Source organism: Convolutriloba macropyga, chromosome 8, assembly GCF_964194025.1.
Source record: "Convolutriloba macropyga chromosome 8, txConMacr16.3, whole genome shotgun sequence".
Classification (NCBI taxonomy): domain Eukaryota; kingdom Metazoa; phylum Xenacoelomorpha; order Acoela; family Convolutidae; genus Convolutriloba; species Convolutriloba macropyga.
The window spans coordinates 50,517,504-50,527,362 of record NC_134475.1 but is presented as its reverse complement, the minus strand read 5'-3'; the positions used below and the strand labels follow the sequence as shown (position 1 = coordinate 50,527,362).

The 9,859-nt window shown below is 37.4% G+C and overlaps 1 protein-coding gene across 5 annotated transcripts in view; it reads right to left on the bottom strand.

Annotated features, from left to right (window-relative positions):
* Positions 1–2,161: 2,161 nt before the first annotated feature.
* The window catches only part of LOC142344802 (TOG array regulator of axonemal microtubules protein 1-like), a 94,380-nt gene continuing 86,682 nt past the window's right edge, over positions 2,162–9,859 (bottom strand). For all 5 annotated transcript variants that reach the window (XM_075396760.1, XM_075396761.1, XM_075396763.1 and 2 more), the window contains 4 exons: positions 7,827–8,100; positions 7,245–7,461; positions 3,280–3,366; positions 2,162–3,087 (listed from right to left, as the gene is read on the bottom strand). In XM_075396760.1, the coding sequence (XP_075252875.1) occupies positions 2,831–3,087; positions 3,280–3,366; positions 7,245–7,461; positions 7,827–8,100 (835 nt within the window). In that variant the 3' untranslated portion in view covers positions 2,162–2,830. The remainder of the gene's footprint in view (positions 3,088–3,279; positions 3,367–7,244; positions 7,462–7,826; positions 8,101–9,859) is intronic.

Here is a 9,859-nt window from a genome sequence, read left to right as displayed (position 1 = left end):
CTTGGAATTTTTACATAACCATCATCCAATTCATATTTAAAACTTCAAACAGAGTATAAAGATTGGGAACAGTATACTGTTTTGATAAAAATTTGCCAAATATTGTAAATTTTGCAATTATGAACATATTAACTGAGTTTTAAACTCTTACCACCAAGAAAATATTGGTTCAATGTTTAAAAGCACAAAAAAAAATCTCATGGTGCACAAAATTTTTTTCTAGTAATTAAAATCAAAATGCAAACAAAGCAAATATTAGATAAAAATGACCGAAACCAACAAAAAATTGGAATGAAATTTGGACAGGTTGATTTCCAAAAATATATCACATTAAAAAGACGTTCTATGCTCAAGCTATGCCATAAATGTATCCAAAAAATTTAAGAAGAAGCCAAAAAAAACAGAAACCAAATAACGACGGATGAATTCATCGCAAGTGACACCCGGTTCACTTCACCTTTCGAAGAGGTAGCTTAGGAATGTTAAATGAATGCAAAATTTTCCCCACGGGATTTCAGACCACAGACCCCAAAGATGTCAGCCTGCGATGTTTCGCCCAGAAAGCTTATATACAAACAGAAAACTTTATTGTAAAATGAAAGCACTTAAGGTCACTCAAAGGTGAACAAAGGAGTTAATTAATTTAAAAATGTTATTAAACAAAAGCATAAAAACGGCAAAATATAAACTGTGCAGAACAAAGATAAAATTATATTAATTGATTCAAACATCGTTCGAGAGCAATTAATGAAAAATATCTGCGCATTTTGCACTTTCAACGAAATCTGCATTCAGAGAAATTTTTGGTACCAAATTCAGATGGTTAGATATAAATGCAGAATCGATCAAAAATAACTTCTACAAAGAAATTAAATCAAAAGCAAAGAAGTGGGCCAAATCGACGAATAAACGGCTTAAAACGATCATCAATATGCGCCAGTCTCAAAAACATTTTTGATGTAAAGTCATTCACTGCAAGCAGCGCACAATCAAGAAACTTCTCCTGTTCAAAAAAAACTGTTAGCACGGCAATTTTTACTCACGTTCCCTTTTGTTGAAAACGCCGTTTGAACCTAAAATACTTCCGATTTAAAATTCGTAAGAAAACCAATACTGCTCACAGTCGTAAAAAGCGCACCAATACAATTTAAATTCTTTGAATTATAAAACAAATAGGACCGCAATAATAACTGGCTGAAATGAGTGCCGGCTATTAAACAAGGGACTAAAATCATTCGTAAAATTTTCACTTAAGAGCAGCTTAGAAGCTCATTTCAGATGTTTCTGAAAGGCCGCGTTTGCTCAACATCATTGCGCTGTCGAACAATTTTCGCGCAATCTAACAGCCGAATCTATGACTATCCAACAAAAATTTTCTAGACTATCAGACGATACCTTTCAGCGGTTTAGGTGGTTGGATTGTTCTGCTTTTGTTACCTAATCTACCTAATCACGCCTTTCGGTTTTTTCATTCTTACGAACTATATTAAGCTAATCATGCATCTTCAGCCTGGACCATTATTCTCATCATCATTTGAGCGCTAGCAATTAAGTTTCTACAACTACAGTGGACGGAAAAAAGTGGACGCTTAATAAAATCCAAGGCATTTTGTAGACTTTACACTACTATTAAAAATTTTACCCAGGTCTAGTTGATACGTGGAACTTCGTGTCTTGGAAGTGGGACAAAGTTCGTTAACCTTTTCGGATTTATCCTCTACAATGAGCGTAATACCGTAGGGATTGCATACGTCACAATGAAACTTGGTGAACTCAAGGGATTCCGATTCCAAGGCCATTTTTCTCACGTCATATAATTCAATATAACGCAATGGATAAATTGTTTCTAAGAGAAACATCTGGTAATAATTTTCTGCTTCCAAGAAAATTTGATTTCACCCACACGCAAAAGAATCAACAAATCTCATGTTCACGTTTCGCAAATGCAAACAAATAACCCTCAAACTAAACAATATCTCCTAATAGACGGTGCTCTAATGCTTGCAATATTAAATTCTGTGAAAACGAGAGGAAAAACGCAAACAGTGTATGTTCCTAATTAACTTCGGCGTAAATTTTGCAAAATAACGCCACAGGGTTCAATAACAATTTACATATAACACCTCTTTAGGTAACCCAAGTTAACCCGTTATAAAGAACCTTTAAGACATTAATAGTTAATTCTAAATTGATATTACATCAAAAATAGTAACTGAACGTAAATTTATAACTTGCAAAGTTATTTGAAAATATTTGTAATTGAGCAGGAGAAACTGCACTGGGAATTAACTAAACGGAAAAGAGATTAAGTTGAAATGGACTCACACTAGACTAGGTCCAGTGTGACTATTTGTCAAGAGTCACGTGAAAAATTTTGTGAGCATGTTTGTGACACTAAACCGGGGAAAAGGGTTCGAATGAGGCGGAATGTAGTTGGCTCTTCTAGCAGCTTATATACATTATACAATGTTACAAAAATAAACAATGGCAATGAGATACAAAGTAGCACCAGAGAAGAAAACGGGAGGAAGAGAATCACAACTCATTCATTGGGAACAGATACACCCACACACACGCACTCACAAACAGAGACAACACTACCACTGACATTAAAACTGACTTTTCAGAACACCCACAACTATTATACATTAATTTAAGGTGGCTTTTTATGTTTACTACAAGAACAACGCAACTTGACATATTTCAACACTATTTGTGGATGGTATAAAACGCCTCTTTAACAAGTTAGTTCTTTCTAGTTTTTCAACACCATTTTGTTTTCGTTCACTAACTCTAATTCGACAATTTCAACAGACTACTCATGTCTGAATCAAGATACTTCGACAAGCTGTTTGAGTGTTAGCAAGTTCCTTGGCGTGGTAAATTCATTTTCGGCCATATCGATCAAATTCTGGCCCATAAACGAGTACAAGTTGGTGGCCAGTCTCTGGGCTGCTTGTCTGAGATTAGTGCTGGATCCAGGCACTGCTCCTGATCCAGACAGATTGCCCACTAGTTGCCACAGGACTGGCAACACGTGTCTGATCACCATCTGTGGTTTGCGAGGGTACATGTGAGTCACTAGGGCTGAAGCAGCACATCATAACATCTGTCACTTAGAGGTACATTTAACAGAACTGATATCAAAACAGATGTAAATATTAAATGAATTAAATGATGATAGACTCAAAGCTCCCATATGTGGAGGGCGTAATTTGTACCGCTAATAAAGTGAATTAATTCATCAATCACGCTTGAAAAGGGCATTCTATTACTCACTGGCTAATTTGAGGATAATGTCAGGACGCACTCTGTTATTTCCATATCTTGCTAACGTTGAGAGAGGCTGCAGCAAGCTTGTCTGATCTAAAAAACAATGACCAAAATATTAAAATAAACCAACGAATGTCGGACAAATTTCAGGGGCTGTAGCCCAGATAAATTTTTTATTTATGGGGGCAAAAAAATCCGAACGGGAGGGATGACATGTGCTTTTCTTTCTTACAATCGGTTTTATTTTAGCAACAGACTTTACTTCATAGTGAGAGCAATTGCAATCATTCAAAGATTGCAACAACACAAGCGTGAAACATTCCTTCAGAAGTCAACAAAAGCGCAAAAATGATAAAGCAAAAATTTAGCATGAAAAACACGTTTACAAACATAGCCGGCAGATTGCCGGAAAATAGTCGCCGTTGACGCGCTTGAAGCACATCGGGATAGAAACAGAAAAATAAACATAACCGAACAACGTCGGGCTAATTGCTCTCAAACGACCGGCGAGCGGTCGGTTTCGTTAGTAGCTAGCCACGGTTTAGTGAGCCTAGCTTTAGCTTGATTCGACTCTGCAACTTTTAGTTTCCTAGCTTTGTTAGTAAATAAATCAAATAAAAAAACATATTTTAAAAAATTTGCAAAATTTAGCGAAACTAATAAAAAAGCTTCAATTTCGCAGTGAAATGTTCCGAACTATTTTTTTCCTAGAATTATGTCAAGTAACCCATCTGCAAGACGAAAAACTTCGTTGGCCACTAATGATCGTTAAACTCAAAGGACAAAATTATTCCAAAATTTCAAAAACAATAGCAAAAAATCTTGCTAAAATTCGAGATATTAAAATCTTCAAAACCATTTCATTGTCTCAAGATACTAACCAGTATCCCTATACCCAGCTTTAAATAGTGTCACTGGCTCATGAGGATCCACAAACTTGGAACATAACAATTTTCCAAAAATTTGAAATTAAATTTTATCAAAAAAGTTCTAAAAGCTGGAGTCTTTAAAATATTGATAACCATTCTATCAACTCTAGAAAATACGCGACAGCTTATCATCGAGCCATAAGGAGGTCCCTATGACCCTGGTGACGGTAAAAATGATTAAAAACTCAAAAAAGATTCAAAAACATAAAAATTGTAACTATTTTAAAAAAATGGCTGATATTAAAATCTTGAAAAACATTCCACTACATCTAGAAGCTATGCAGCAACCACCAATCAAACCCTAAAAGGGGGGTTATGTGGCTTTTGAGGCTGGAGAAACCCTAAAAATCGACAAAAATGCAAGTTTTACAAAAAAAAATTGAAAATTTGTCATATTAAAAAATTGAAAGCTATTCCGTGGCAAATGATATTTTTTCAGTAACTTATTATCAAACCCTTAAGGACGTTTTCTGGCCCCTGCGTTCGGAAAGACGCGGATAATAAAAAATAAACGTCTAAAAAATTGAAAAAACTTGCACGTTTTGTCAAAAAGATGCTAAATTTCGTGATGTTAAAATCTTGAAAAACATTAAAAAATTGAAAGCTAATCCGTAGCAAATGCATCTTTTTCAGTAACTTAGTATCAAACTTTTAAGGACGTTTTCTGACCCCTGCGTCAGAAAAAACGCGGATAATGAAAAATAAATGTCCCAAAAAATGAAAAAAATTTCGTTTTGTCAAAAATTGCTAAAATTTGTGATGTTAAAATGTTAAAACCATTCCAATACCACTAGAAAGAGTGAAGTAAACTATTATAAAACCCTAGAGGAGGTTCCTTGACATCTCGGGCCGAAAATACTCAAAAAAGGACAGAAACTGTCGAAGCTTGAAAAAAATTGTGAAAATTAGTATAAAATTGCGAGTTTTTAGCGATCGTTTGTTCGTCAGTAACCACGGGGGCGGGGGATGGGGGGATGAGTGGTGCACCGGGAGTCTGATGGGGAGGGAGGGGGAATCAGTGGGGTGGGGGAGCAACAGCGTGGTGGGGGCAATAGCGGGGGGGGTCAACAGTAGGGGTGGGGTGTCTTCAACCTCTAAGAACAGCACTTCACTTCACACCATAAGTATAAGTCTCCAAAACAGTTTGAGCTGAAACAGAGCTAAAAAGCTCTAAGAGCGCCTAATGCCCACGGGACGCTACCTGTTTATCGCGTTTTTGAGGACGAAAAGTCAAAAGCGTCAGACGAAAAATCGGTCAAGCGAAAAATCGCATAAAAAGACCGACAGGACTAATATAATTGCCTGTCTGTCTTTTTTATGCGATTGAGAGCAATTAAAAGTGATCAAATTTGGATGCAATCTCTTGGATTTTAAAACTGAACTTATTTCTGATTCTAAACTGAAAGCTAATAGGCTTAGTACAAATGTCAGCTAGCAAGCACTCTAATGAACTTTGATAACCTAATTCTCAATGACTTAATGACCAGGCCTAATCGGTTTATTCCATCTCTTTTGATTTTGCTCTATTGAAGTTGACTGTATTCATCACCTTGCGTAATTCATTGAGAGAATAGATTTAAAAACCATTCATTTGAAACACTGAGTGAGGTAAGACAGAAGTAAACGTGAAAGTCGTGACTTATGTAAAACGGAAAACGTGATCAAAAGGCAAAGCGAATTTAAAAAAAACGTTCATTGACAACACAAAAACTAGACCTAGAACGGACTATGAGTGAATTGGGGAAAACATTTCTAAAAAAATCAGATAAAAAACAGAGAATCAATGTCAAAATGTCCCATGTGAACAAAAAACCAATAGGGAGAAATGGAAATTTGGTTCAAACAAAAAACTAGGCCTAGGATGAACTATGAATGGATTGGGAAAACCATTTTGAAAATCCAATAAAAAACCGAAATAAACAGTACGAAATCAAAAACCACTAGCGAGAAAGCGAACTTTTGTTCAAACACCGTTTTCTCACTTTACTTTAAAATTAGAGCGAAAAAATTTCACGCCGCAAAACCACTCGCTTTTTCGCTCCACTTCCTGTTTCAGCGTGACCAAAATCACCACTCCAATTTGACCTCAAAAATCATGAAAATGTGTGAACAGATCTTAAAAAAAGACCAATAAAATTCAAATTCTTTGAATTGTAAAAAAAAAGGAGAACACCTAAATAATAGCCGTTTGAGAGGCTGACGGCGGCTATTAATAATCCTGTAGAAAAAAATACTCCTCAAATCGTAAAAAAACTCCAACAGCACTCCAACAACCGCTATAAACCTGTTGTTCTGAGAGCAATTTGAGAGTGTTTAATTAATGAATGAAAAGGCCAATAAAACTTTTTTGAATTTCGCGATCTGGAAACATACCCGGCCATTGTGGAAAAATGGCCGCGATGGATTATCAAAACCCCGGTTGGGGAACAAGCGAGGAAAAATTTAACAGAACTGGTTTATTTTTTTGAGCAAAATTATTCAAAGTATGCGTTATTTTGAAAGGATTTGGTAGTTAGGCTTAATCTTGCTTAATAATGGGACGAAAACACGACTAGTACCAACGCCAAATAGCAAAGGATCTGGTAACTAAGATTACGCAACGGAATTGGGCTGCTGTAAAACTGCTCCTTAAAAGCACTTTGAGCGAAATGAGAAAAAAATGAAACTAGCATAGAGAATTTTTAAAAAATGTTACGCTAGGTTGTGACAAAGTGGCTCCAAAACATTCGGAATCATTAGTAGTCTCGCTATAAATTCACGGTAAAAAAGTCAAGATAATTATGACAGCTAAATCAACAGTAGAAAGTTCATCAATTCTGAGTTTTGTAAGCTTTAGCCACTAATTTGTACGTGCAAAATCACGCACAGCAGAGACGACAAAAGGATAAAATTTCATTTCCGAGTCAATTTTCAGAGGCTGTTTGGCAGTGGTTTTTCATTTTGGTTGACTAGATCTGTCCTCAAAGTATTCCTTTATCAATTGCTGTAACATTGAGATACTCCTTATTGTGTAGTTCACGATTCTTTCAACTGCTGACTTACCTATGTGATCAATCATTGCATCGATGATGTCCAGACTGAGATTCCTAAGCTCTGGTCTGTTGGATGCCATGTTCTGTGCCACAGCTGGCACCACCATATTGGGCACAATGGAGAAGTTGTCACGCAAGAGGGGCACCAACTTAAGCATGCTCTGCAATGCCAACAGATTCACTTTCGAGTTGGAATCCGTCAGCCGATGCACGTACTCGTCGAATATCTACAATAAACAAGTGCGTATTAAGTGCACAATTAGACTGCATCAAACAACAAACGCAGACTAAACGTAATGTAGAATGAAACGATCAGCTTTTAAACTGTCTATCTCTTAGAGACCTGACCAAGTCTATCAGAATGCCAGGGATTTCACATGCCAAAAGTATTAAAACAAGCAGCGACTAAAATAGGCATTAAAATACAGATCCCCAGCTGAACAGATTGCAAACAGATCGGTTGCAGTCAAATTTTGATAATGAATATTACTACAACTTACTAGCGCTACGGTACATTTTATCTTTGGGGTGTACCTAATACGCACAGATATTGTATAATATGGCGATAAGTAGAATATGATAGTAGACATACGAGATTGATATTGGATCCGACTAGATCCGCTCTGTCGGATGACAACTCTACTAGATTGTGAATGGCGGCCTCCCTCTCCCTAAAGTCATTGCTCTTTAGATTGCTGCAGAGCGTCCTCACACACTCTTTGTCATCCTCGTTGAATCTGCCGAGGGAGTGCCCTCCACCTCCCCCTCTCGAGTTAACTCCCTTGTTCGAGTTGTTGCTCTTCTGTGAAGGTGGAGGATAGGTGCCATTTTGCATTAGCTCACTCTCGCTTGCCATCGAATCAAGCCTACAACACCGTCACAAATAAACTTTGATAAACGAATGCACTAAGACTTAATGACGGGGCTTTATATGTTTATCCCGTTTCTTTTGGTTTTGGTCTTTTGAACTTGACCGTATTCACTACATTACGTAATTCAATACGTGAACGAATTTTAAATCCATCCAGTTGAAACAGTGAGTGAAGTAAGTCAAGAAGTCAGGCGTGAAAATCGTGACCTATGTAAAACAAAAAACGTGATCAAACGGTAAAGCGAATTCAAAAAGGAGAGCGCCTAAATAAGAGTCGTTGAGAGGCTGACGGCGACCATTAAACATAAACCGATAACGTCAGAAAAATTGCTCTGGAATGACAGGCGAGGCAATTTAATTAAGGGGCAAGACCTAGATAAATTATTCTTTATGGGCACAAAAACTACAGACTACGGTCGAGTGCAAACCTCGACCTCCTGAGTCCGATTCTGTCGCCTCCACAAAGGCATTAGCCACTCGGCTATCAGAGCCTTGTCAACGTTACTTTAACAGTGAATTTTGTTTGAACAACAAACATTATTTAGGCGTGAGAGCAATTGAAATCAAAAAGAATTAAAAATTATTGTAGAAGAAAAGCGCAAAAACGGTCAAGCGAAAAGTTTGCATCAAAGAGAACGTTTAAAATAATTGCTTCTCATTCGAGAGCTAATGAAAATCAGTTCAACAATTTAGTAACATAGACGGCAGATTGCCGGAAAATAGCCCCCATTGGCGCGCTTGATGCATATCGGGATTGAAACAAAAGGTAAAAAAGATGATTTTTTTCCTGTTTTTTTCTTCAGTGCCAAGAAGTGTTTAAATTGGCGTGCAGTTTCAGTTAGATTCTAAAAATATACTTAATTCAGCTTCTAAACTGAAAGCTAATAAGCTTAATACCAATCTCAACGGGCAAACACTATAATGAACTTTGATAACCTAATTTTCAATGACTAATGCCCGGACTTTTTCTCGTCCGAATTTTTGTTCTGATGTTTTTGCGTTGCAAGAGGCTCCCCCTAATAACGTTGCAGCTAGGACACATTAGGTTGTGAATGGTAAAGTTCATCGAGGAATTTTGCTCGAAACATCCACTGTTATTCTAGGTTTATCTTAAGATTACAGTTGTAAGCATATAAGGACAACACTGACAATTAGCAAACACAGCCGACTAACGCCGTTCCAATTGCTCTCAAACAACCGGCGAGCAGTTGGCTTCGTCAGTGACTAGCTAGTTTAATGAGGCTAGCTTTAGCTTAATTAGTGCACCGGGGGATTGATGGAGGGGTTCCTCGGCTGCACGGGTCCCTTACAGCCTAAGCGATGTGCAGGGGAGGGGATTGTGGGGGGCTAACAAGGGGGTCAAAAACTAAGAACCGCCCTTCAAACCATGACTCTCGCCCCTTGAGAGCTGGATGAGAGGGGCTGAAAGAAGGGGTCAAACTTTTAAGACTAAGAACCACCCTTAAAATTGTCTCAAAACAGTTTCTGTGAATCGCATACTTGGTGACTAGTAAGCTGAAGGGCTCTAAGAGCACTTGAAGCCCTCTAGGCCCTACCTGTTTATCCAGTTTTCGGGGACAAAAAGTCAAATGGGTCATACGAAAATCGGTCAAGCGAAAAATCGCATAAAAAGACCATAGTACTAATCTAATAACTACCTACTTCTTTTGGTAGCAATTAAACAGACATGACCAAATCGAGATAGATCCACTGTATTTCTAACGCTGGGCCAATGCAAAAGTTGTGAGAACATT